This window comes from Pseudophryne corroboree, chromosome 1 (assembly GCF_028390025.1).
Source record: "Pseudophryne corroboree isolate aPseCor3 chromosome 1, aPseCor3.hap2, whole genome shotgun sequence".
Classification (NCBI taxonomy): domain Eukaryota; kingdom Metazoa; phylum Chordata; class Amphibia; order Anura; family Myobatrachidae; genus Pseudophryne; species Pseudophryne corroboree.
Genome location: NC_086444.1, coordinates 328,648,867 through 328,676,798, shown reverse-complemented (window position 1 = coordinate 328,676,798; position 27,932 = coordinate 328,648,867). Strand labels below are relative to the sequence as shown.

General features: G+C 43.6%; 1 protein-coding gene across 3 annotated transcripts in view; it reads left to right on the top strand.

The window, feature by feature from the left end:
• Window positions 1-27,932, top strand: part of LOC135068640 (transmembrane protein 132D-like) — a 1,425,735-nt gene that overhangs the window by 898,151 nt on the left and 499,652 nt on the right. For 2 of the 3 annotated variants that reach the window (XM_063964609.1, XM_063964610.1), the window contains one exon: window positions 19,182-19,365. In XM_063964609.1, the coding sequence (XP_063820679.1) occupies window positions 19,182-19,365 (184 nt within the window). Of the gene's footprint in view, window positions 1-6,231; window positions 6,307-19,181; window positions 19,366-27,932 lie in introns of those variants that run through there. The other variant, XM_063964611.1, reaches the window with a different exon arrangement.

The following is a 27,932-nucleotide window of genomic DNA, read 5'->3' as shown; positions in this document are numbered from 1 at the left end:
ATCTCTTTATCAACCAGTGTACAGTGCGGTAGTTCACGGCTGTGGCTACCTCTGTGTCGGCAGTCGGCAGGCAGTCCGTCCATCCATAATTGTATTATTATTATAATATATACCACCTAACTGTGGTTTTTTTTGCATTCTTTATACCGTCGTCATAGTGTCATACTAGTTGTTACGAGTATACTACTATCTCTTTATCAACCAGTGTACAGTGCGGTAGTTCACGGCTGTGGCTACCTCTGTGTCGGCAGTCGGCAGGCAGTCCGTCCATCCATAATTGTATTATTATTATAATATATACCACCTAACCGTGGTTTTTTTTTCATTCTTTATACCGTCGTCATAGTGTCATACTAGTTGTTACGAGTATACTACTATCTCTTTATCAACCAGTGTACAGTGCGGTAGTTCACGGCTGTGGCTACCTCTGTGTCGGCAGTCGGCAGGCAGTCCGTCCATCCATAATTGTATTATTATTATAATATATACCACCTAACCGTGGTTTTTTTTTCATTCTTTATACCGTCGTCATAGTGTCATACTAGTTGTTACGAGTATACTACTATCTCTTTATCAACCAGTGTACAGTGCGGTAGTTCACGGCTGTGGCTACCTCTGTGTCGGCAGTCGGCAGGCAGTCCGTCCATCCATAATTGTATTATTATTATAATATATACCACCTAACCGTGGTTTTTTTTTCATTCTTTATACCGTCGTCATAGTGTCATACTAGTTGTTACGAGTATACTACTATCTCTTTATCAACCAGTGTACAGTGCGGTAGTTCACGGCTGTGGCTACCTCTGTGTCGGCAGTCGGCAGGCAGTCCGTCCATCCATAATTGTATTATTATTATAATATATACCACCTAACCGTGGTTTTTTTTTCATTCTTTATACCGTCGTCATAGTGTCATACTAGTTGTTACGAGTATACTACTATCTCTTTATCAACCAGTGTACAGTGCGGTAGTTCACGGCTGTGGCTACCTCTGTGTCGGCAGTCGGCAGGCAGTCCGTCCATACATAATTGTATTATTATTATAATATATACCACCTAACCGTGGTTTTTTTTTCATTCTTTATACCGTCGTCATAGTGTCATACTAGTTGTTACGAGTATACTACTATCTCTTTATCAACCAGTGTACAGTGCGGTAGTTCACGGCTGTGGCTACCTCTGTGTCGGCAGTCGGCAGGCAGTCCGTCCATCCATAATTGTATTATTATTATAATATATACCACCTAACCGTGGGTTTTTTTTCATTCTTTATACCGTCGTCATAGTGTCATACTAGTTGTTACGAGTATACTACTATCTCTTTATCAACCAGTGTACAGTGCGGTAGTTCACGGCTGTGGCTACCTCTGTGTCGGCAGTCGGCAGGCAGTCCGTCCATCCATAATTGTATTATTATTATAATATATACCACCTAACCGTGGTTTTTTTATACCACCTAACCGTGGCAGTCCGTCCATAATTGTATACTAGTATCCAATCCATCCATCTCCATTGTTTACCTGAGGTGCCTTTTAGTTCTGCCTATAAAATATGGAGAACAAAAAAGTTGAGGTTCCAAAATTAGGGAAAGATCAAGATCCACTTCCACCTCGTGCTGAAGCTGCTGCCACTAGTCATGGCCGAGACGATGAAATGCCAGCAACGTCGTCTGCCAAGGCCGATGCCCAATGTCATAGTACAGAGCATGTCAAATCCAAAACACCAAATATCAGAAAAAAAAGGACTCCAAAACCTAAAATAAAATTGTCGGAGGAGAAGCGTAAACTTGCCAATATGCCATTTACCACACGGAGTGGCAAGGAACGGCTGAGGCCCTGGCCTATGTTCATGGCTAGTGGTTCAGCTTCACATGAGGATGGAAGCACTCAGCCTCTCGCTAGAAAACTGAAAAGACTCAAGCTGGCAAAAGCACCGCAAAGAACTGTGCGTTCTTTGAAATCCCAAATCCACAAGGAGAGTCCAATTGTGTCGTTTGCGATGCCTGACCTTCCCAACACTGGACGTGAAGAGCATGCGCCTTCCACTATTTGCATGCCCCCTGCAAGTGCTGGAAGGAGCACCCGCAGTCCAGTTCCTGATAGTCAGATTGAAGATGTCAGTGTTGAAGTACACCAGGATGAGGAGGATATGGGTGTTGCTGGCGCTGGGGAGGAAATTGACCAGGAGGATTCTGATGGTGAGGTGGTTTGTTTAAGTCAGGCACCCGGGGAGACACCTGTTGTCCGTGGGAGGAATATGGCCGTTGACATGCCAGGTGAAAATACCAAAAAAATCAGCTCTTCGGTGTGGAGGTATTTCACCAGAAATGCGGACAACAGGTGTCAAACCGTGTGTTCCCTTTGTCAAGCTGTAATAAGTAGGGGTAAGGACGTTAACCACCTCGGAACATCCTCCCTTATACGTCACCTGCAGCGCATTCATAATAAGTCAGTGACAAGTTCAAAAACTTTGGGTGACAGCGGAAGCAGTCCACTGACCAGTAAATCCCTTCCTCTTGTAACCAAGCTCACGCAAACCACCCCACCAACTCCCTCAGTGTCAATTTCCTCCTTCCCCAGGAATGCCAATAGTCCTGCAGGCCATGTCACTGGCAAGTCTGACGAGTCCTCTCCTGCCTGGGATTCCTCCGATGCATCCTTGCGTGTAACGCCTACTGCTGCTGGCGCTGCTGTTGTTGCCGCTGGGAGTCGATGGTCATCCCAGAGGGGAAGTCGTAAGCCCACTTGTACTACTTCCAGTAAGCAATTGACTGTTCAACAGTCCTTTGCGAGGAAGATGAAATATCACAGCAGTCATCCTACTGCAAAGCGGATAACTGAGTCCTTGACAACTATGTTGGTGTTAGACGTGCGTCCGGTATCCGCCGTTAGTTCACAGGGAACTAGACAATTTATTGAGGCAGTGTGCCCCCGTTACCAAATACCATCTAGGTTCCACTTCTCTAGGCAGGCGATACCGAGAATGTACACGGACGTCAGAAAAAGACTCACCAGTCTCCTAAAAAATGCAGTTGTACCCAATGTCCACTTAACCACGGACATGTGGACAAGTGGAGCAGGGCAGGGTCAGGACTATATGACTGTGACAGCCCACTGGGTAGATGTATGGACTCCCGCCGCAAGAACAGCAGCGGCGGCACCAGTAGCAGCATCTCGCAAACGCCAACTCTTTCCTAGGCAGGCTACGCTTTGTATCACCGCTTTCCAGAATACGCACAAAGCTGAAAACCTCTTACGGCAACTGAGGAAGATCATCGCGGAATGGCTTACCCCAATTGGACTCTCCTGTGGATTTGTGGCATCGGACAACGCCAGCAATATTGTGTGTGCATTAAATATGGGCAAATTCCAGCACGTCCCATGTTTTGCACATACCTTGAATTTGGTGGTGCAGAATTTTTTAAAAAACGACAGGGGCGTGCAAGAGATGCTGTCGGTGGCCAGAAAAATTGCGGGACACTTTCGGCGTACAGGCACCACGTACAGAAGACTGGAGCACCACCAAAAACTACTGAACCTGCCCTGCCATCATCTGAAGCAAGAAGTGGTAACGAGGTGGAATTCAACCCTCTATATGCTTCAGAGGTTGGAGGAGCAGCAAAAGGCCATTCAAGCCTATACAATTGAGCACGATATAGGAGATGGAATGCACCTGTCTCAAGTGCAGTGGAGAATGATTTCAACGTTGTGCAAGGTTCTGATGCCCTTTGAACTTGCCACACGTGAAGTCAGTTCAGACACTGCCAGCCTGAGTCAGGTCATTCCCCTCATCAGGCTTTTGCAGAAGAAGCTGGAGGCATTGAAGAAGGAGCTAACACGGAGCGATTCCGCTAGGCATGTGGGACTTGTGGATGCAGCCCTTAATTCGCTTAACAAGGATTCACGGGTGGTCAATCTGTTGAAATCAGAGCACTACATTTTGGCCACCGTGCTCGATCCTAGATTTAAAGCCTACCTTGGATCTCTCTTTCCGGCAGACACAGGTCTGCTGGGGTTGAAAGACCTGCTGGTGACAAAATTGTCAAGTCAAGCGGAACGCGACCTGTCAACATCTCCTCCTTCACATTCTCCCGCAACTGGGGGTGCGAGGAAAAGGCTCAGAATTCCGAGCCCACCCGCTGGCGGTGATGCAGGGCAGTCTGGAGCGACTGCTGATGCTGACATCTGGTCCGGACTGAAGGACCTGCCAACGATTACGGACATGTCGTCTACTGTCACTGCATATGATTCTCTCAACATTGATAGAATGGTGGAGGATTATATGAGTGACCGCATCCAAGTAGGCACGTCACACAGTCCGTACTTATACTGGCAGGAAAAAGAGGCAATTTGGAGGCCCTTGCACAAACTGGCTTTATTCTACCTAAGTTGCCCTCCCACAAGTGTGTACTCCGAAAGAGTGTTTAGTGCCGCCGCTCACCTTGTCAGCAATCGGCGTACGAGGTTACATCCAGAAAATGTGGAGAAGATGATGTTCATTAAAATGAATTATAATCAATTCCTCCGCGGAGACATTGACCAGCAGCAATTGCCTCCACAAAGTACACAGGGAGCTGAGATGGTGGATTCCAGTGGGGACGAATTGATAATCTGTGAGGAGGGGGATGTACACGGTGATATATCGGAGGGTGAAGATGAGGTGGACATCTTGCCTCTGTAGAGCCAGTTTGTGCAAGGAGAGATTAATTGCTTCTTTTTTGGGGGGGTCCAAACCAACCCGTCATATCAGTCACAGTCGTGTGGCAGACCCTGTCACTGAAATGATGGGTTGGTTAAAGTGTGCATGTCCTGTTTTGTTTATACAACATAAGGGTGGGTGGGAGGGCCCAAGGATAATTCCATCTTGCACCTCTTTTTTCTTTTCTTTTTCTTTGCATCATGTGCTGATTGGGGAGGGTTTTTTGGAAGGGACATCCTGCGTGACACTGCAGTGCCACTCCTAGATGGGCCCGGTGTTTGTGTCGGCCACTAGGGTCGCTAATCTTACTCACACAGCTACCTCATTGCGCCTCTTTTTTTCTTTGCGTCATGTGCTGTTTGGGGAGGGTTTTTTGGAAGGGACATCCTGCGTGACACTGCAGTGCCACTCCTAGATGGGCCCGGTGTTTGTGTCGGCCACTAGGGTCGCTAATCTTACTCACACAGTCAGCTACCTCATTGCGCCTCTTTTTTTCTTTGCGTCATGTGCTGTTTGGGGAGGGTTTTTTGGAAGGGCCATCCTGCGTGACACTGCAGTGCCACTCCTAGATGGGCCCGGTGTTTGTGTCGGCCACTAGGGTCGCTAATCTTACTCACACAGCTACCTCATTGCGCCTCTTTTTTTCTTTGCGTCATGTGCTGTTTGGGGAGGGTTTTTTGGAAGGGCCATCCTGCGTGACACTGCAGTGCCACTCCTAGATGGGCCCGGTGTTTGTGTCGGCCACTAGGGTCGCTAATCTTACTCACACAGCTACCTCATTGCGCCTCTTTTTTTCTTTGCGTCATGTGCTGTTTGGGGAGGGTTTTTTGGAAGGGACATCCTGCGTGACACTGCAGTGCCACTCCTAGATGGGCCCGGTGTTTGTGTCGGCCACTAGGGTCGCTTATCTTACTCACACAGCGACCTCGGTGCAAATTTTAGGACTAAAAATAATATTGTGAGGTGTGAGGTATTCAGAATAGACTGAAAATGAGTGTAAATTATGGTTTTTGAGGTTAATAATACTTTGGGATCAAAATGACCCCCAAATTCTATGATTTAAGCTGTTTTTTAGTGTTTTTGGAAAAAAACACCCGAATCCAAAACACACCCGAATCCGACAAAAATAATTCGGTGAGGTTTTGCCAAAACGCGTTCGAACCCAAAACACGGCCGCGGAACCGAACCCAAAACCAAAACACAAAACCCGAAAAATTTCAGGCGCTCATCTCTACAAAATACTCCTGTGACACAGAGTAGCCATATTGAGAGTGTAATGTTCTACTAACAAAAGAATATATACTTCTTTATCAGATTGTTTATTCCATTATTGCTATCATTTCAACCTACTGCAGCATTAAAGACTATAAATACTGTGGCAGAGACAGCAGTTTTCCATGTGAAAGTAATGTGGAGGATCCAGACCAGGTTTTAGAAGCAGTAGCGGACTCCCAGGTGTGTGATCAGCAGCACCTGGGATTTCCTGATATAAGGGTTTCCAGGGCAGAGTCACCTTGCTCTTGACGGTGGAATAGCTACCCGAGTGATAGGCCGGGTTGTGTGGGTTAGACTAGGGACCACTGGAGCCTATCAAGAGTCTGCTATGCTGTGAGCACCTGTATGCTACTGCCTGTAATACCAACTGTATGAAATGAACTTGCTATGTGGTGACCTGCTATGCAAAATAAACACCGAAAGTGTTCATGTAAGTCCCCGTGTGAGTGATCCTTGTCACATTATTGTCTTATTTTATCTTACATGGAAAGCAGTCGGTAGGATACTGGGCACAGACGGTATGTGCTATAAGCCATAACAACACATCACCACTACCAGTCACTACCATACTATAATGGTACAGTCTTGTGATACTGCGCTAATAAATAATATATACATACAGTATAAATAATACATACATTTATCTTATATAAAATAAGATTGTTGATAATATATGACAATCTTCACAATGTCTTTAGCTATACTTTCATATGGTATGCAGTTAAGTTGCCAGCAGTTGGGATCACAGCGGTCAGGATACCGATGCCGGGATCCCAACCGTTGACAGTGCCCACAGCCGGAATCCCGGCTAACAGAGGCTATTCCCACGGGTATGGGACTCCAGGTCGACACCACTTAGGTTGACGCCACTTAGGTTGATACCACTTAGGTCGACACACCACAGGTCGACACCTGAAGTATGTCAACATGAACAAGGTTGACATGGAAAAAGGTCGAAATGAGTTTTTATGTTTTTTTGGTATCGTTTTCTCCGTAATGTGACCGGGAACCCCAATTAGTGCACCGTGTCCCCTCGCATAGCACGCTTCGCTCACCATGCTTCGGGCAAGGTGTCTCGCTCCGCTGCCGCTACACTCAGCACAGGTTACCGTTCCCAATTGTAGTCTGAAAAAGGTTAAAAAATGGGAAAAAAAATGAAAAACTCATGTTGACCTTTTTCCATGTCGACCTTGTACATGTCAACCTTTTGTCCATGTTGACCTATGTCAGGTGTCGATATAAGGTGTGTTGACCAATTGGTGTCGACCTAAGTGGTGTCGACCTGGAGTCCAGATACCATTCCCACTTGTGGGTGCCAACGACACTCATTGAGTGGGAATGGAACCTGTGGTGAGCGCAGCGCGGTGAGCGTAGCAAGCCCACAAGGGGACTCTTCGCGCACACCCCACTGCCGGCATACTGACGATTGGGATTAAGTTAGCAGTATACTGACGGCTGGCATTCCGACCATCGGTAAATCCTACTGATTCCTTTCATGTGATGTGGAATTACATGGAAAATGAAAATAATCCTCATCTCCACCCAAATACACTCCATTGTTGTAAGGAAACATTTTGTTGTTGGTTACATAGCCTGAGGCTTGCAACACATTATTATATGTAGTTTTCTGGGTGAAACTGAAGTTAACAGTCCACCAGGAACTGTTGGCTAAATGTTAATAAAGTTTCTGATTGCTCCTTTACCTAGTAATGGGCAAGTGCACACAGCTAACACAATTATCTTGTGTGTGTAGTTGCTAGTAGTACTGCAAAATTACCCTCCGGATGACCTGTGGGGATTGCTCCTAGTCTTGACACTGATGTTAATGCGCAAGTTTGCTGAATGATAGTATGTGGGAGGGACTTTAAGACCCTCTATATCCTCAACCCTGATAGAGTGGGGACCCCTCCTTTGAAAGATGAGTTCCCTCTTTTAAATGAGGTGACCACATAAAAGTTAATACTTGGTGATCAGTGTGACCCTACACTACAGAAAAATTATTATATCCAGGTCTCTCGCCATCCTGGTATTCCAAAAAATTAATGGTAAGTACATTTAAAAAAGGGAGGTCCACTCTTTCAAATGATGTGGTCTTCTACTAGTTATTGTCTGGTGATCACTGGACAAAGGGGGTAATTCTGAGTTGATCGCAGCAGGAACTTTGTTAGCAGTTGGGCAAAACCATGTGCACTGCAGGGGAGGCAGATATAACATGTGCAGAGAGAGTTAGATTTGGGTGGGTTACTTTGTTTCTGTGCAGGGTAAATACTGGCTGCTTTATTTTTACACTGCAATTTAGATTGCAGATTGAACTCACCACACCCAAATCTAATGGGCCCTACACACTGGCCGACATGACTGCACGATATGAACGATCTCGTTCATTAATGAACGAGATAACGTTCATATCGTGCAGTGTGGAGGCTCCAGCAATGAACGATGCGCGGCCCCGCGCTCGTTCATCGCTGGTCCCCCGTCGGCCGTACATGCAGGCCAATATGAACGATCTCGTCCATATTTGCCTGCACTTCAATGCAGCCGGGTGACGGGGGGAGTGAAGAAACTACACTCCCCCATCACTGCCCCCCCCCCGCTGCCTAGTCGCTCATCGGCCGTATCCGCCATCGGGCAGTTTGGCGGCGGATCGACCAATGTGTAGGGCCTATAACTCTCTCTGCACATGTTATATCTGCCTCCCCTGCAGTGCACATGGTTTTGCCCAACTGCTAACAAAGTTCCTGCTGCAATCAACTCAGAATTACCCCCAAAGTTACCCAATGCTACTGAAAATGTACCCTCTCACCACCTTAATGGCACCAGCAACATTGTGGGTACCCATAGTTAAAAAAACAGGAGTTTACGCTTTCAAATTATGTTGCCCACTTGTAGCTACATTAGATAATATTACTGCACTATGGGAAATAGATGTTTTCAGTATATGGGTGGGAGTACACTACATACACTAACATGCCCATAATTACTCCTGTAAATGTGGGGTCACACACACATGAAAAAGGTAGTCCTCTCTTTCAAATGATGTGGTCCCCTTAGAAGCTATTGTCTGGTGATCTTGGGATTATCAGACAATGGGCCTAATTCTAATTCAGACCTGATCATAGCAGCAAATTTGTTGGCAGATGGGCAAAACCATGTGCACTGCTGGGGAGGGGGGGTGAGAGATATAACATGTGCAGGGAGAGTTAGATTTGGGTGGGTTATTTTGTTTCTGTGTAGGGTAAATACAGGCTGCTTTATTTTTACACTGCAATTTTGATTTCAGTTTGAACTCACCCCACTCAAATCTAACTCTCTCTGCACATGTTATATCTGCCCCCCTGCAGTGCACATGGTTTTGCCCATCTGCTAACAAATTTGCTGCTACTATCCGGTCTAAATTAGGCCCAATATCACCTAGTGTTACGGTTTTCAGTAGATGTGGAAAACACCCTTCCACACTCGTTATATTTCTGCAGACGGGCGTGATATAATCATTTCGAATCGCTACCCCCGGAGTAGCGAGGGCACCCAATCCTTTATGCAGCTAAACCTAATTACTATTGGTGCGATATGATATACAGGGCATTTGAATACTGCCCTGTATATCATAATGTGTATTGGTGTACTGTGTTGCATAATGTGTACTGACAGCCCTACAATGTGACATAATGTGTACTAGGCCATAAAATACACTAGGGAACCATTATGATTCAGAAAATAAACTAGGACACTACTGTGGGGTATAACGTTAAATAAGACACTATTAGGGTTTAGAACATGAACTAGGGCTCAATTTTGGATCATAAAATTAACAATTTCTGCAGAGAGGTGTCTCTCTTGAAGCATTGGGACAGGGGCCCCTTCAGATTGTTGCACTGGAGCCCACTTATTTGCATGGTATTTTTTCCCCCGCAATATATGTTTATTGTCTTTTGAAAAAAGATTACAAAGCAAAATCAAATAACAATATATCAAACAGCGTAGGAAAAATCACACATGAGTTTGATGAATCATAAAAATGCTTACAAAATATAAAAACAATATAAAAATGTATCCAGTATAGTTCAAATAGCATATTAGAAACAAAGAAAGATCCAACAAAACAAAGACAATACACAAAAAGGGAGAAGATTGGACTAGAAGGGGGGGGGGGTAGACACGGGGGGGGGGGATCATTGGTAGCCCTAAAGAGCAAGTAGAGAAGATAATTGGGACAGGCTAGCCTTCTGCATTTACAAACGTTCTTGCTGGATTTGGATTTGACTCTCATTCATCATCCTGCTTTGGGTTTGGATTTGCCAAACCGCCATGACTGGATTTGGATTTAAATTTGCATTTAAAAAAAAAATTTGACAAAAAAAAAGCTAAAATCACACCATTTGGGCATTTTTTTTGTTCCTTTGGTATTAATAACCTTAATAGCATTAATTTCCAGTAATTTCCACTCAATTTGACCACCTCACAGCCAAAAGAGGACTCTGCTATCTGGCAATACCCTGAACTTTGCACCCGCTTAACAGTACTTGTCTCTGAGCAGCCCCATTCATCTCTGCACTGTGACCACCATAATTCGCTTCCTCACAGCATGCGGCTAACTAGCCTCCCGCAACTGCCGAACGGTAACAAGCCACAGCAGTACCGTACCCTGGAGAGGCACTGCACGGACACCGCACTTCTGGCAGAGTTGCATCTTACCAACATGCGGCATCCAGCCTCCCGCAATCACTGAACGGAATATATCCCTCTCGCCAAGCAGCCACGCTGTGGGCACTGCAGGGAAGATTCCCGGTGGGCCGGCGCACCCCCGGGGCCTGTTTTGTTTGAGGACATGTGGTCCTATTTATACTGTAGACATAGTGAATAAGATGCCAAACAATTTGCATATATGAGAATGACTTTGCTACTTAGCCTGTGATTGCAGATGATCTAGTGTATGCTCTGTCTGCCTGCTTGGCTGACATATAAGATTGAGTGAATAGTGATTGGGATATGGTTGGTGTAATAAGCAAGAAACTATATCTTTCTAAAAAAAATTATATTGTTTCCTAAACTCTAAAGGTGTATCATATAATGTGCTCATAACATTTAATTTTATTTCCTGTTAACTTCCCCTTGATGCTGAACATCCCCACTATCTGGAAAGTCTTGGGGGGAGGGTGCTGCTACCATGGCCCATGGCTAGACCTTACACCTCTGGTGCCTCCCAAGTGGGGCCACTAGTACAAATTTTTCCAGGGCCGCTTTTTGTTCCCAATCCGCCCCTATTATTCATTATTCACTATCCCTATTCAGAGTACAATCAGTGCTATATGGTCTCTTGCTGCTACTCAGTCACTATTATTGGTAGATAAGTCTTGCCTTTATACCATCAGGGTGCAAAGCAATATCATTATCTCACGGTATCTAAGTTTTGCTAATCATTTTGTGTATACATGTTTTTATTTTCTTTGTTTAATAAACCCCTTTTTATACACGTCGGCTCTCTGTTATCATAATTTTCCCTGTTACTTTGCGCAGCCATTTCTACTTTAATTTCTATCTCAATTGTTTAAACACACACAGTGTTTAGTACGGCAGCGCATAGTACCAGGGTAACTTTATTCATTTATATGTGGTTAATCTAGAGGCGCTGTTAAAGCAGTTATTTGTTTCTCACAGCCAAAGGTGTAGCTAGGTGTCATGGTTCCCAGAGCAACAGTATGTTTCGGCACCCCCTATACTGTACTGAATTGGGTGCATGTTACATTTGAAAAGAAAAAATATAGAAAAATCCAAAAGTGGCGACAGGGCCAGTTATAGACCTTGTGGATCTCAGAGTGAAAGTTTCTTTTGGGCGCCCATCATGTTTAAAACAGGGAAAGTGTGCGCCAATGGAGCGCAAGAAAAATATATGGAAGGTTATGCCACACTAGAGCTGCTTATACATGTTTCTCTGCAGCTTCTAATGCAGAGAGAGGTGCTGCAGCATCAATGTAGAGGAAGGTGCTGTAGCAACTGGGGCAGATAGGGGTGCTGCAACAGCCTGGGCAGAGAGAGGTGCTGCAGCAGCTGGGACAGAGAGACATGCTGCAGTAGCTGGGACAAAGAGAGGTGCTGCGGCAGCCGGGGCAGAAATTGGTGTGGCAGCAGTTGGAACAGAGAGTGGTGTAGCAGGACAGAAATAACCCTGTTGCACAGCTATAAGCAGAGAGTGAGACTTATAAAGAGGGCAGCAGAGCTCCGGCATTTGCTGGCTGTCATTGTCTCTTGCTGTCTCCTCTGACCTGCCCTGCTTCCTACCTAGTCTCTGAGTCCGAGTGAGTGTGTGCCCCTCTGCTTCTCCTCCTCTTGCTCAGTGGCTGCCTGTACAGCGGCCCGTGGTATAGCGGGCAGAAGGAGGGGGTGAGCAGGCGGCGGGCGGTGCGCCCTTTAACTTTTCTGGCACCTGGAGCTCGTGCTCTACCGGAGCCACCCTCACTACACCCCTGCTCACAGATCATAATATTGTTCACCAAAAGGAACAAATTAAGGCTGTTGGGTGCCCAGGGCAATGAAGTTGTGGTGGCCCCCACTACTAAACAACCCTCCCCATAATGGAGACACACACACACACACACACACACACACACACACACACACACAGTGACTCTGCGCTGTGGGTGTCCTTGTCCGAGTGAACGGCTGTGCATGCAGTTTTCTTATGGAGCAGCATCCTCTGAGAGCTGCTGCTTTTGTAACCACAGAACCAAGAGGGAAGCAACACTGTATAACTTACGGGGCACCAAGATGGTAGGCGGCAACAGGCAGTCACACATCTGTCAATCTGACAACTCAGGCACCGTTGTCAGTCTCAGCGCGACGGTGGCAGATAGTGCCCTTGGAGATTGGCAGTATACTTGCCTGCATGCCTTGCCTAATTGTCCGGCCTGCTTGCCTCCAATTGAAAACGCAGTATGTGGGGGCCCCGGGACGGCTGACCATCCCTTATTCCAGCCCTATTCACCAACATAGGCCAAAGGCTGGCTAAACTGCTGTTTACAGTGTGTGTTTGATACAGTATGGATCAGATATAGGGCGGGTTGGATACTGTGTGGGTTGGATACAGTGCAGAATACAGTTTTGGTCGGATACAGTTTGGGTCACATACAGTTCAGGTCGGAAACAGTTTGGGTTGGATACAGTGTGAGTCGGATACAGTGCGAGATACATTGCTGGTTGGACACAGTGCAGGTTGGATACAGTGCAGAACACTGTGTGGTTTGGATACAGTGCAGGGCATATACACAGATAATGCACTTGTTGTGACAGGGGGTTCAGCTGTGTCCTCGGTGTGGGTTGTCAGCATTGTCGGCAGTGCAAGAATGCTGGCAGTGTCCTCAGTGTAGGGTTGACGGTGGTGTGGTAACTGCTGGGGTGCTGGCAGTGTTGGTAGTGATTATGGTGTCCTCGGCACAGGGGAGCTGGCAGTGTTGGGGTGCCGGAAGTGTTAATACTGCTGGCTGTGCAAGCAGTGCGGGAGGGGGGGGGGGCAGGGACTATATCACCTCAGAGATGCTGACACTGGCGGGTGCTGGCGATGTCAGCAGTGGAGTGTCAGCGGTGTCCTCAGTGTGGGGGTGCCAGTTGAGTCGTAGTGTGGGGTTGCCAGCTGTGTCAGCAGTACAGGAGTGCCAGCAGTGTTCTCAGTGCGGAGGTGTTGGAAATGCTGGAGTGCCAGCGGTGTCCTCATGAATGCGGGGGTGTCAGCAGTTTCGGTGCTATCCTCAGTGCGGGGGTGCTGGCGGTGCAGGCATTGTGGGAATGTCAGCAATGTGGGCGACGGTGTCATTAGGGCAGCGGAAGCAGCCATCTTGCTCCATTAAAGTCTATGGGGATGCGCTGATTGGCTGAGCCATGACAGAAGACTCTCTCATCCACTGAGTGGTCAGCCCACTGATTTCATTGGGACTTTGAAACTGCGCCCCAGGCAAAACCATGAGATCCGATAGCAGGATCTCATGGATTCTCCTCGTATAGGATCCAAGGCAGCCAGGCTAATACGACCCCTGTGTTACAAATATAGCAAAAAGGTAAAAAAGCAGTGCTTCAAACAAAAGTGCAGCAACAATTGCAGGAGTGTCACAAAACCCTATAGAATTACAAAGTCAAAATATTTTTTGCAATCCTGTGCACCACTGGGATCATATAGTCAGTTCTAAATAAGTTCTTCAAAGGGTTGGTATCAATCATACAAATCAAGGGTTACTGTCCTTTCCAGTAAAGGTATCTTCCTTAACAGATGTCATTTATTTGCAATGGTAGGGTGACCTTCTCACAGTCTTTTTGGACCACACTCATCCATTTAATAGAAATAGAATAAAAAGAAAGGAGTATATATAGTGAAATACCACTTGTTTTTTAATTCTTTAAAAACATAGAAAACAGAGATATCTCTTCAAGGTAAATAAAATCCACCAAAAAAACAGCATATGTACCAGAAGGAGTGGGGTGTCAAGATTGCCCACCCTAAACAAGCATGATGATAATATTCAGTACCCTCCCGGGTATGGGACACTGAATCTGCATTGTGAATGGCACCTCCTTAATCTCCTCACACCAGGACTTGTAGGTCTGTCTGGTCACCAACGCGTTTCAGCTCTCATGGAGCCTTTTTCAAGGTATATGGTGGACCTGAGATGGTATACTCTATATATACCCTCAGAAATTACCTGATTGGTCAGACCAGACAGAGATAAATTTTCACATTTCAAATATATTACGGTGGATATAACAGTACATTTACAACCATAGTAATCATTTACCATATTTCTATTCTAAAAGCATCCTATTTCAGATCCCAAATAATGTTTGAAACAATAAAAACAAGGCATGCATTCCAAATCACGTGGAACATATGCTACTGCAGGGTTCCGGCTTCCTCTATTACCGGAAGTTCCCTGAACTTCTGGTAATGTGGACGCACACGTGAATGTGACCTCCGCTATAGGGAGTACATCCTCTAACTTCGGCTCAATGGAACGCACCTGGAAATGCGGACTTCACTGTGTGAAACACGTGAATCCGGATCCCACTGTGCGCAGCGCAGCTCTATGACATTCTGCTGTGTAATATACATTTTCCGGTGGTTGGACCGCATACATGGATCCAGATTTCACTATGTGGAACACATCTCACAAGTGAATCCGGACCCTAATTGTTTGGAGTGCATCATACTAATATTCCTCACCGGAAATAGCATGTGCGTCCACCAATTTAAAAATGTAAAAAATGCCAAAGATAATGTACCAATAAAATACATAAAAACATACAATAAATATATAAACACAGGTCATTTCCGAGGGTATATGTAGAGTATACCGTCTCAGGTCCACCATATACCTTGAAAAAGGCTCCATGAGAGCTGAAACGCGTTGGTGACCAGACAGACCTACCAGCCCTGGTGTGAGGAGATTAAGGAGGTGCCATTCACAATGCAGATTCAGTGTCCCATACCCGGGAGGGCACTGAATATTATCATCACGCTTGTTTAGGGTGGGCAATCTTGACACCCCACACCATCCGGTACGCATGCTGTTTTTTTGGTGGATTTTATTTACCGTGAAGAGATGTGTCTATTTTCTATGTTTTTAAAGAATTAAAAACCAAGCGGTATTTCACTATATATACTCCTTTTTTTTTATTCTATTTCTATGAAATGGATGAGTGTGGTCCAAAAAGACTGTGAGAAGGTCTCCCTACCATTGGAAATAAAGGACATCTGTTAAGGAAGATACCTTTACTGGAAAGGACAGTAACCCTCGATTTGTATGATTGATACCAACCCTTTGAAGAACTTATTTAGAACTGACTATATGATCCCAGTGGTGCGCAGGATTGCAAAAAAAAGTTATTGTTTTTCTGTTTTTGTAAATACGAGCCCTGACTTGGATTGCCTTAGATCCCGTAGTTCAGAGTGGTTCAGATTTCTTAAAATCCGAACCCCTCTAGTGCAAAGTAGAGGTTAACTCCTGATCCTCTCCGGGGTCACTCAGAGGTCCTCCATAGACATGTTCTATACATGTATATTCAGGCGAACCATTGCTTAAAAGTGGGTGGGGAAGTGAATCGCCAGCGAACCAAGATCACAGCTTTCATGGCACTATTGAGGAACTCCAATAAGGTGTTTTTATAGGCTACCAAAAGGCCAGTGTATAAATTAAGGAGCCAGAAAGAGGGATTAGAAAGGGTCTCCTCACCCACTATTGACTTGGAAATAAATATCACTTGGTCCCAAAAAGGGCCAGCATCTACTTACTTACAATGCCAGCATCTACTGTATCCGGCACCCCAAAAAACATCTTAGCTAAAGTAATGGGACACCTATACCAACTAGACAGAATCTTAAATTGTGTCTCAATCAAAGAATAGCTAACAGAACTAATGTATTCTGAAAGCTTCTGTTCCAATTACTATCTCCTAAATTAAGACCGTAGGTCACATTCCCAATCATTAGCATATTAAGGGAGAGTAGAGTACATGTGTTTAATCAGTAGTCTATACCCCCTTTGAGATTAAATGCGCTGGGCCCAAAGTGGCTAGGCACATACTGTATCATCAAAAGGAGCTAGAGGTCTGATGGAGGCCACGCGCTGTTCCCCTCTTCATACAAAATGTTTTAGTTGTAAATATCTCCAAATATCAGGGAAGGTTCTGTTTAGCCTGCACAACAGAAAAGGAAGACCCACATCCCCCAGCTGGCTAACTCACTGCATTCCATGTTGCATCCATATAGTAAAAGCAAAACTAGAAATCCCTGGGGGGGTTATTAAACAGAGGGGTCAGAAGGAGAATTTGAAGGACACACAGGATAGTTTTTGGAATATGTTCCAGTGAGCCAAAGTGGGGCCAATGGTTGGATGAGAAACAACAGGAAATTTGGACCACCACAAGTACTGTGCGATATGTCTGTACAGAGATTCATTCTCAACAATAGGTGAACTCACTGTTTAATGTCAGTTTATTGGTACCACTCCATTATCCTACCAAATACCACAGTATCATAGTAAACAGAAAAGTGTGATAGTTGAAGCACCCCCATATGGCTGTGTATAAACAGGATAGCATGCTGAAACTGTGGTCTCCTATTCCCATATACAAAGTCGCTGACAACATTGTGTAATTCCAAAAACCAAACCTTGGGGATATATATAGGTACTGTAGAGTTTGAAGTAGATATAGAACCATTTGAAATATGTTTATTTTAACTACACTGATTCTACCGAGCCACAAGAGCCTTTTGGTACCCCAGTCCCTGAGCTCAGAGGGAAGTATAAGGAGTAACTGTTTGAAATGATCTCCAAAGAGGTGGGAGAGATCAGTATGTAGGCTAACACCAAGATATTTGAAACTAGTGGGATGCCAAGAAAAGGGAAGAACTGTTTGAGCCCATCTATGAAGTGGGGTGAAGCCGGCACATTCATGCTATAGACTTGGAAATGTTGATCTTAAAGTTAGAGAGGGAGATACATTTCTGGAACTCAACCATCAGGTTGGGGATTAAAACAAACAAGTTAGACAAGACAACCAGTAAATTGTCTGCAAACAGGGATAGTTTGTAATCAATGTCACCCACTCAGAGGACGGTAATGTTTGTATTCAGTCTAATAGTCCTGGCATGAGCCTACATTTAAAAAAAAAAGAGGGGAGAGGGGATACCCCTGCTAGTACCATTGTGTATCAAGACCTGTTCTGAGAGGGCTCCATTAATCCTAATTCATGCTGCGGGGGAACCGTAAAGTGCCACTATGCAGTGAAGGCCAACAGAACCAAGACTCGGGTGTTTATAAAAAAAACCTCTTCCATAAATACCCAGCTGATCCTATCAAACACCTTCTCCACGTCAGTAGAAAGCAGCACCACTTGGACAGATCCAACAGAAGCTAGATGAATCAGGTATATAGCTTTAGTGGTATTATCTCGCACCTCCCTCCCATGCACATTGGGGGTCATTCCGACCCGATCGCAAGCTGCGCTTCTTCACAGCCGTGCAATTGGGTCAGGACTGTGCATGCGCAGCAGCCACATTGCGCAGATGCATCGTTGCCTGGCGATGGGCGTTGCTGGGCAGCGACACCGCTAATGAAGAAAGCAGTCGCAGCGGCGACCTCAAGAAGATTGATATTGCATGGATATCCAAAAGCAGGCGTGTCGAGGCGTTTGGAGGGCGGATGTCTGACGTCAATTCCGGGACCTGCAACGCTGGATTGATCGCACAGGGTAAGTAACTCTTACCCTGGTCTTATTCTGCACAAAACTTTTTTTGCATAGGAGGGCTGCACAAGCGATCGCAGCCTTGCTATGCAGAAAAACACTCCCCTATAGGCGGTGTCTAGTTGATCGCACGGGCTGCAAAGCATTGCAGCATGCAATCAACTCAGAATGACCCCCAAAGTCCACCTGATATGGGTGTATTATGTTAGGGAGCAGCAGCTTAAGGCTATTGACAATTAGTTTTGCAAACATTTTAACGTCAGTATTGAAAAGAGATATCAGGTGGTAACTAGCACACTGGGCCAGGTATTCTGCATTTTAAATATGTGCCACTCTAAGTAGGTCGCATTTCCGGGAGGCATAATGTACTTGTGTGCTGATCTTTACTGTAAATAACTTGTGGTTGCACGTTCCCCATATACTGATATACCTCTCCAGACATAGGCAGCTACAAGTGCAATCAAGATAAATAGAACTCACATATTGTGCTTTGTTTTTCTGCTCATGGAACTCTAAGTCAGGTCCTAAGTGTCTGCATTCTGCCTTAATCATCTTAACTCTCATAGTTTCTGTCAGTAGCAATAAGCTTTAATTTGCCATCTGTGATTTAATATATCTACCTGGTTACCTGTGTTACAGTAGATATTGTTCATTGTGTTTAGAAAAAATCTGTACAAAAAGAGCAGTTATAACTACAAGGAATTGTTAAACATTTACATCTGCCATATTGAGAATCGCATTGGGTTTCACATTCAGTGACATTCCTTACACACAGATTTGAGATGTAGGTATAATTGTTATTTTTATACAATTTGATGACACTTTATAAATAAAGCAACTGCTCAGTTTAAAACCTGGTATGAAAAAAACCCAACAACATTATATTAATCTATCAGAGCTCTATTGTCATATGTCTTTGAAGGATTTTAAATCAATAACAAAAATATAAAAAAAATGACATTTTTATTTTGTTTTCATTTCAGTATTGTAGAAAACTTCTATGAAATTTTCCAGATAGACTTCAGGATTGGCCGTGCAACTGACCCATCAAGAGTGCAGATAATCACCTGGCAAGCTGAATACCTTGGGCAAACTATGTCTGCACTTGGGGTATCTAAAATATATGTCAATGAAAGGGACATTGTGGCTGTTATACCGCTGGCAATGGTAAGTGAAATTTGTGACTTATAAACATTTTAAAATCTGTAGTCATTTAATATGTTTATTTCTAGTGCAGATTTTCCCCAAAAGATAATTAAACATAAATAAACTATAAAAATAAAATGCAAATATAATTTATTTATTCATTCAGCATTTGATTCATATTATTAACAATTGTCACCACATGGATCCTATAATAATTTGGGCAGTTGCTGCTGGTACTATCCCAAGGATATGAGATTGCAGCTTGATGTAATTGGTTAAGCACTTAGATCAATAGGACAGCACAAGGACACAAAGTGTTGTAAACGTCAGCACAAGTACCTTGAATTTTATTTTGTTGGCAATGGACTGCAAAAGGAATTACTCTTTTAATGGCCTAATGTGTAAAATTATAGATCATTTTAATGGCTTCATGTTTAGACAAGTGCATAACATGACACGGGTAAGAATGCCAACAGTAAAGATGAGTAAAAGTGGCAAAACTGTTCCATGAAAAATTTCTCATATTCCCCCTTTAGCTGAATAATGTGCACATTTTGCTAGTAAAATTTGCCCTTAAGTCAAGTCCAACCACGAGCATTCAGCATAGCATCATTGTTACAACTCTAATAATAAACTATAAATTACACAAACTATAAATTATAAATACAGGGCCACAGGGCATTCTGTTGAATGGGGAATCAAAAGCGAAAGGTGAAGGGTGTATAGACGGAAGTCTTCACCTCTACCATTTAGCCTGTTCCCTAATAAAACTCAAGTTGTGGAAAATTTCCCTGCCGCTTTGCTCATCAGTAGCCAACAGTGCTGAGTCAGAAGGTGGACTCATGTTTATAATTAGTGATGTGTGTTCCACCTTAAGTGTCCATTTTTGCATGTTTCCTAATCCTTTTTGGTGTATAAACTTTATGAAAAATGTATTTCTGCTTGCCCAGAACTTGGACAGTAAATTTGTATCAATTCTTCTCTTCTCACAGACCTCTATGTATTTAAATGTTGCCTAATGAGTCCCACACAGCGAGGAGCATAACTTCCTTGACTGGGGCCCCTATGAAAACCAGGGTACACAGAGGGCTCTGTGGCAGATGTACTTAGAGTTGGAGAGTAATAAAGTGGAGAGAGATAAACTACCAACCAATCAGCTCATTTTTCAAACACAGCCTGTAACATGGCAATTAGGAACTGATTGGCTAGTACTTTATCTCTCTCCACTTTATCGCCCTCCGAGGCTTAGTACATCTGCCCCTATGACAGAAAAAAAATTGACAAAGCAATTCCACTTTCTGCTATGTAAATGAATAATACATGTAATATATTGCTGAAACTTACTTCAGAGATTTGTTAAAAATACATACTGTATAAAATCTCCTATAGAAATAATCAATCACTGGTAGTAAAAATATAGAGGCTAATTGGACAGTGCTAATATTATTGTAAAATGGAAGTGAGAGAAGTTGAACCACAGAAATATGTAACAAGTATAGCAGCACAGCTCTTATAAGGAGTAAAACAAATGACTTGCTGCATGTACTATGATGTCTCCCCAATAAATTATATTAGTACAGTACAATGTCATTTATATTACCATTCTGGGTTAATAGCAATTTCTGAAACAGTTGATATAAAACACCACTAAACAAGAAAGCCTCCTGTAGATCATGACAGACCAGCCAGCTGTCTGATTAATGTCTATGTATAACAAGTATTCCCCTGAATTGGTGATGTGTTTCATAGCATACAGTATTGTAATCAGAAGGATAGCTTTGAGTCTTGATGTCCCCAGTATATAATAGCCAATAAGCAATCAGAATGCTTTGTTAGTATATATAAGTATATACAGTAATATGTGTGTATATATATATATATATATATATATATATATATATATATATATCTAGCAAGGAGCGGCACTCAACGGAATTCTTTTGTAAGAAGCAGACAAATCATAAGGTTATCTGTTCAGCAACATTTCGGTTTATTCAGCTGTTGTCAGACATAAAGTGTAATGCAAATAGCATGTCTTACATAACAACCAAACACCATCTACATAGGGCCGTATTCAATAGCTGTCGGAAGCTGCCGTGTTGTCGGAAAGACGGCAGCTTCCGACAGATTTCTGTCAGAAGGGGTTCTGACCTATTCAATTTGGCCAGTTTTTTTCCGACAAGTCTGAAATTCCTGATTTGTCGGAAAACATGTGGATCGGCGGAACAGGCGCCGATCCGCGTGCTTCTTTCAGAAACGGGGCCAAATTCAACAGGTTTTTGCCTCCCTTTCCGACAATCTCAATCCAACTTTAATAAAAGTCAGATTGAGCAGGGCATCCCCCCGGCCAGGCTCCTTACTCCCGGCACCTGCTGCTGCAGACTTTACCCCCTGCCGACGCAGACATGTCCTCCTGCTGCCAGCTCCCCCTGCCGCCGCCACCAGCTCCCCCCACTACTACCAGCACCCCCCACCGCCGCCAAGGACAGGACACCGGGAATGGCCAACAGTCGGATTTGGCCGTTCAGTGAATAGCCCTTGTCGGATCCATTCCGACAAATGCATGTCCAGCACTTATTGCATATACCCCATAATTCCATAGACACCCAGGAAATCAAGTTCCTGCTGACATAACTAATGAATACCATCACCATGAACAGCGTAGTACCTTAGCCCTTATCAGCAACTAAATCCACATAATGGAACATGTTCTAAAAGAACCATTTTTACCCTATTATTATTATTCTCACAAATGATTAACAAGTTATAAATGTACTACATTATTAGCAATGCAACAACATGTTTTTAAAGAAATTGTTTATAAAAAAGGAATTGAGATTCTATACTTATAGATTATTCTATTATAATGCAGAAACACTTTACACTAGTAACATCGCAGCAAATTGTTTTCAAAGAGCAATCCAATTCTATACTATATAAGTTCTATAATGCATGTGAATACAATGCTTTATAAAGCTAGTAAATTTCCAAGGGACATTACAGATAACAACTCAGAGAAAGCACCTTATTTAGTCCATAGAGAGTAACTGTATTAAGGCGGTTAATCTACCAGCTTCCTTTTGTAATAAACATATACTTCTGTCACCCCCCCCCCCCCACACACACACACAGACACACACATTTGTTGTCAGGTTTATAATCAGTAATTTTATATTGTAAACTGGACAAGCTGTGAATGTTAGCTTTGAAATGTTTATCCACAGGTTGGTCCACCAATTTACCTTCAATAGCCTGCTTTATTGCACTCCTTTGCTGGGCCATTCTTTCTCTGAACGTACACATGGGCATCTAATGTAGTAAACAACAAACCGTGTAGTACATGCAGAGCCGGCCCTAACCAATATTATGCCCTAGGCAACATTTTGACTGGTGCCCTCTAGCACCACAGCTAGTTCTGCCTCTGACCATGCACCTTTTTCCCAGCCTCATCACCCCTCACCCATAGCATTCCTCATGTTGGTGTTCCTACCCCCTTTATTTTAAATAGAAACAGTGCGCACATTCGGTGCACAGCCCAAAAATGGTTGTTCTTGCTGGGAAAGGGCCTGGCCACACAATAGTACCCCCAATTCAAATTACGCCACACAGTAGTGCAACTTTATTCACATTTTATCATCCGATAGTGTCTCTTATTAACGTTACATCACACAGTAGTACCACTTTACCTTATATACGTTGCTCCTCACAAAAGTGCTCTTTATTCACATTACGCCACACCATAGTGCTCTTTGTTCACATTAGACCACATAGTAGTACCCTTTCTGTACAATATGCCACACAGTAGAGCACCTTATACTCATAATGCCACACATTGGTAATGCATTTATACACATAATACCACACAGTAATGCCCTTTACACATTATTAATGTCCTTATAAACATAATGTGCCTTACACATTATGCCAACCTTTATTAATGCCCTTATACACATAATGTCCCTTAAACATATACCACACATTACTAATGCCCTTATACACATGATGACACACACAGTGTCCCTTACAAATATGCCACACATTATTAATGCATTTAAACACATGATACACATAATGCCCCTTACACATATGCCGAACACTACTGCACAACCAACGCACCCGCACACAGCACTCACATGGCCGCAACACTGTGATCTCTGCCTCTGCTTGGATAAAGATGTGTCCTCCTACATCTTGCCTCAATATACCTTGCAGCAGGAAATTCCTGGAGTCTGTCAGCTGGCAGCTCTGTTAACATCGGGCGCTTTTTTTTGCCAAAATGCAACTTATTTGTATTGCTATGTGGCTATTATGCACAAGCAGCTTCTGCTGATTAAAATTATATGTGGCATGCCTATATTCTGTGTACGACTATGGCTGTATCTGCATACAAAATGCTGCGTTACAGTGTTTTCCTAGAAAACAGCTACTAACACTGTAACGTAGCATTTCATATTCAGATGCAGCCACAGCCACACAGAGAATATAGGCATGCTGCATATCATTTTAATCAGCAGAAGCTGCTTGTGCCCCTAGGCATTCCAAATGCCCTAGGCATTTGCCCAGTTTTCCTATCCCTAGGGTCGGCCCTGAGTACATGTTAACAGGTGTTTAATAAAAAATATTTTGTCCCGAATGCAGATGCATTACCATATTCCCCGTTTCAAGGTAGATTACATGTAGTGCAGCCAAAACACTTATAAGTACCTGGCCGCTTGGTAAGAAAATGTTGCTGCATGGGTGTTGAAGTTTTTGATATGTCCGTATGTACAGTATGATCTCTAATGCTTTTATGTCTTTTGAAACATGGTAATATTCTGGTGTCTGCTAATGATTTCAAAACAGGGTCACACTGAACCACTGGCCAGATTCTTTTAGCCTTAGACATCAATTGTCTTCTATACAGTACATAGTAAATGTGTTAACATAAGGTAAAGATTGATCATTATCCGGTGATATTATCTGACTTTTGAGTCTAGGTTCTGACAAAGCTTTAGTTCTAGCCTGACATAGTAGTTTATTAGAATATCCCCTTTTTTGAAAACTTATCTGTCATAGCTTGATTTGTAATTTCTCATCCATGTCATCATTACAAATTTGCTGTACTCTAAGATATTGAGAGTAAGGCAATCCTCTTTTTAGAGGTTCAGGATGGTAAGTAGAGGAAAGCAAAAAATAGTTGCTGTCCATGGGTTTACTATAAAGAGATGTCACAATGTGACGATCTTTTAACATTACGTTTACAACGTGTTAACTTCAAGTATCATACCCTGAAATTCCTGTTTAGACCCCGTCCAAAGAAAGAACAGATCATCACTATATCTTGTATAAAATAAAATCTTGGAACAAAAATGTGCATTTAGGAAAAATATATATTTCTCAACCATGAACACAAATGCATTAGCATCGGCCGGGGCTCCACAAGTACCCATTGCGCAGCCCAGGGTCTGTTAGAAATATTCATTGTTGAACATAAAGTAGTTTATGGTTAGAATCATGCACAATAGTTGCAAGAAAAAACCTTACGTTGGGACCCTTATACCGTGGATTGTTAATAATTAACTCCTGCACTGCTTCAATGCCCCACTGATGGGGTATGTTAGTGATATTAGTGAAAAGACTGATAACATCAGCCATGCAGAGCCAAACACTGGTTAGTAATTGCTGTGAATCTCTTAACTTTTGTAGAAGGGTAGTCTTTTAAATATAATGGTTGATCCTGAATTACCGGTTGTAAGTAATTGTCAATATAGTGTGAGACCTGAAAGAAAAAGGAATCACGTGCAGAAATTATCGGACGACCATGTGGTCGTTGATAATTCTTATCCACTTTGGGTATAGTGTAAAGTATCAGAACACGAGGAACAGGATTGAAAATAACTTTCTTTATCATCAATGATGTCATTAGAGATAGCCTTGTCCAAGACTTTATCTAAAATATTTAAAAAATCATTTGTAGGATCTCCTGTTAGTTTTGTGTATACCAATTCATCTGATAGCTGCCAATCAACTTCCTCAATGTAATCAACAGTATTCTGTACAACTAACGCACCACCTTTATCCACTGAATGGAACACAATATCTTTATAAGTTGAGATCAGAGATTTCCAGCCACATATGCATAAAAACAAAATCAACCTTGTTTAACCTGCAAAATATTGTCGTTTTACTCACTGATCCAACTGCCAGACTCTGCTTTGTCTTGGATGTTTTGCTTCATAGTAGCATCCAGCAAGGGTCCCTGTTTGGGCACCAAATGTGAAAGGAATCACATAAACCAGATAAAATATACCAGTTTCTGGTCAGCACAGGGATCTTTCAGCATAGGGTTTATATCAGTACAGGTGCATACATCAGTACAAGTTCATAGCAATACAGTTTCACCTTAGTACAGGTCCAGTAGGCCTAACATCTTAAGGGGGGGTACACAGGGAGCGATGTTCAGCTAATTTCTAAGCAATCTGTCCGCGTTGCTATCGCTGGTGCTAGATTGGCCTGCATGCAGGCACAATCTAGCAGGTCCCTCATTTCACCGCTGGGTGAAATGAGCGGCCCCCGTGTCCATTTCCCCCCTCGCTCAGCATATCGCGCTGTGCTGAGCGGGGGGAGAGATGTGTGCTTAGCGGTCTGTGCTAGACCACTCAGCACACATCTCTGGGGAAATCTCCCGTCAGTACGGCCCTTTAGTCACCGTCATAATGCCTTATGACGGTGCCTTGTGCCTGGAAAAGAAGAAATAAGCTGAGCGCTCAGTGAGTGGTGGTGTATAGATGATTGTCAGCAGCAGCTTGGGAAGGGAATGCCAATCCCCTAAGACACACCTATGTAGAAAAATATACCAAGTTGCGCTCAACAATCAAATGTAAAAAGCATTTATTTTGATGCATAAAATGTAATAATAATTACAACAAATCTCCCAGGAGTGCAATACACAATTTAGCCTTAAAGTAACTTATCTCTGTATCTATATACTTGATGCTATTCTTATAACAGAAGTGCAGATTATTATTATTCCAGAGCTTATGACACCAGGGGTATCGTTTTAAATAAGGTAATATAACAACAGCAGTGATTAGTAACTGTTAAGAATGAAATAAAAAGTCTGTGTTGACATGCATGTAACTCACCTGGTCCATATGAGTCCCGAACAGTCCTGATAATTGGTAACTAAGGACTCATTCCAATGATCCTGAAGTGAAACGGACCCTTGTAACAATGAATTGTAACTGCTGTTGTTATATTACCTTATTTGCTCTGTGGGGCTGGTCTCTTCCAAGTGCTGCTGGGATTTCTAAGTGTGAGTTGTAAACAGCAAAAAGGTGAGTTAGAATACAGAAAAAGGTGAGTTTTATAATACACAATCAGGAACACAAATTTGCAGTACCATTAAACTTCTGGTGAGGCTGCAAGGGGCTGACCTTGTGAGGGAGTGAGAGGGTCTCTTACTTGGAGTAGCAGAGGGGCTGTGATTGTGCGGGGAATTTTTTTTTTTTTCTTAGCAGGAGCTGGAAGCCGAGTGAAAAGGAGGAGCAGTGAGCTGGAACAACTGCAGCTGCTAAGTGGAGTATAGGTGCCGCAGGAGTGCGTACTACGGCTGCATAAAAGTGAAGGACCAAGAACCGCAGAAAGATAGATAAGTATAAGCCAGCTTAATTATTGTATAAGTGAGATTGCTTGTCTTCTATTTTTTATTTTTGCCGCTTTTTCTTTGAGTGTAACAGGGAGTTAGACCTTACAAACAATATGGGAGGGGCTGTGATTGAGGACCTCACTCAGTGCATGTCGTGCAAGATGTATGCACACCTGGAGCTACCGACCCAGTGTGAATACATCTGCATGAGGTGTGTGCGAACGGTTGCCCTGGAAGCCCAGGTAACTGATCTAGAGCAAACCGTTACGCGACTGAGGGAGATTCACAATCTCGAGCGTAGTTTAGACAGAACGGTGGAGGAGTTGCGGGAGGGGTCACTGGTAGAAGAGGATGATGATCAGGTAGCCAGTTGGCTCACAGTTAGAAGGAAGAAAAAGAGGGGTAGGCACGACATCTCCGAACTATCAAACCCGAACAATTTTGCCCGATTGGACGAGGAATCGGAGGATGATAGTGAAGAAATGACGGTGCCGGAGGAGACTGCTCCCTCTAGCATCCAAAGGTGCGGTCCCTCTGGCGCGGTTGGGATAAAAGATAGAGAGGTACCTAGTCAGATGGTGGTGGTAGGGGATTCTATCATCAGGAAGGCAGATAGGGCAATCTGCTACCGGGACCGTGATCGCCGTACAGTCTGTTGTCTCCTGGGTGCTCGGGTACGGCACATCGCGGACCGGGTAGATAGATTGTTGGGAGGGGCTGGCAAAGACCCGGCGGTCTTGGTGCACGTTGGCACCAATGACAAAGTTAGCGGAAGGTGGGATGTCCTTAAGAAAGACTATAGGGACTTAGGAAAGAAACTGAAGGCAAGGACATTTAAGGTAATATTCTCAGAATTATTTCCCGTGCCACGCGCTAGTCCAGGGAGACAGAGGGAGATTAGGGAGGTAAATGTGTGGCTTAGGGATTGGTGCAGGAAAGAGGGGTTTGTGTTCCTGGAACA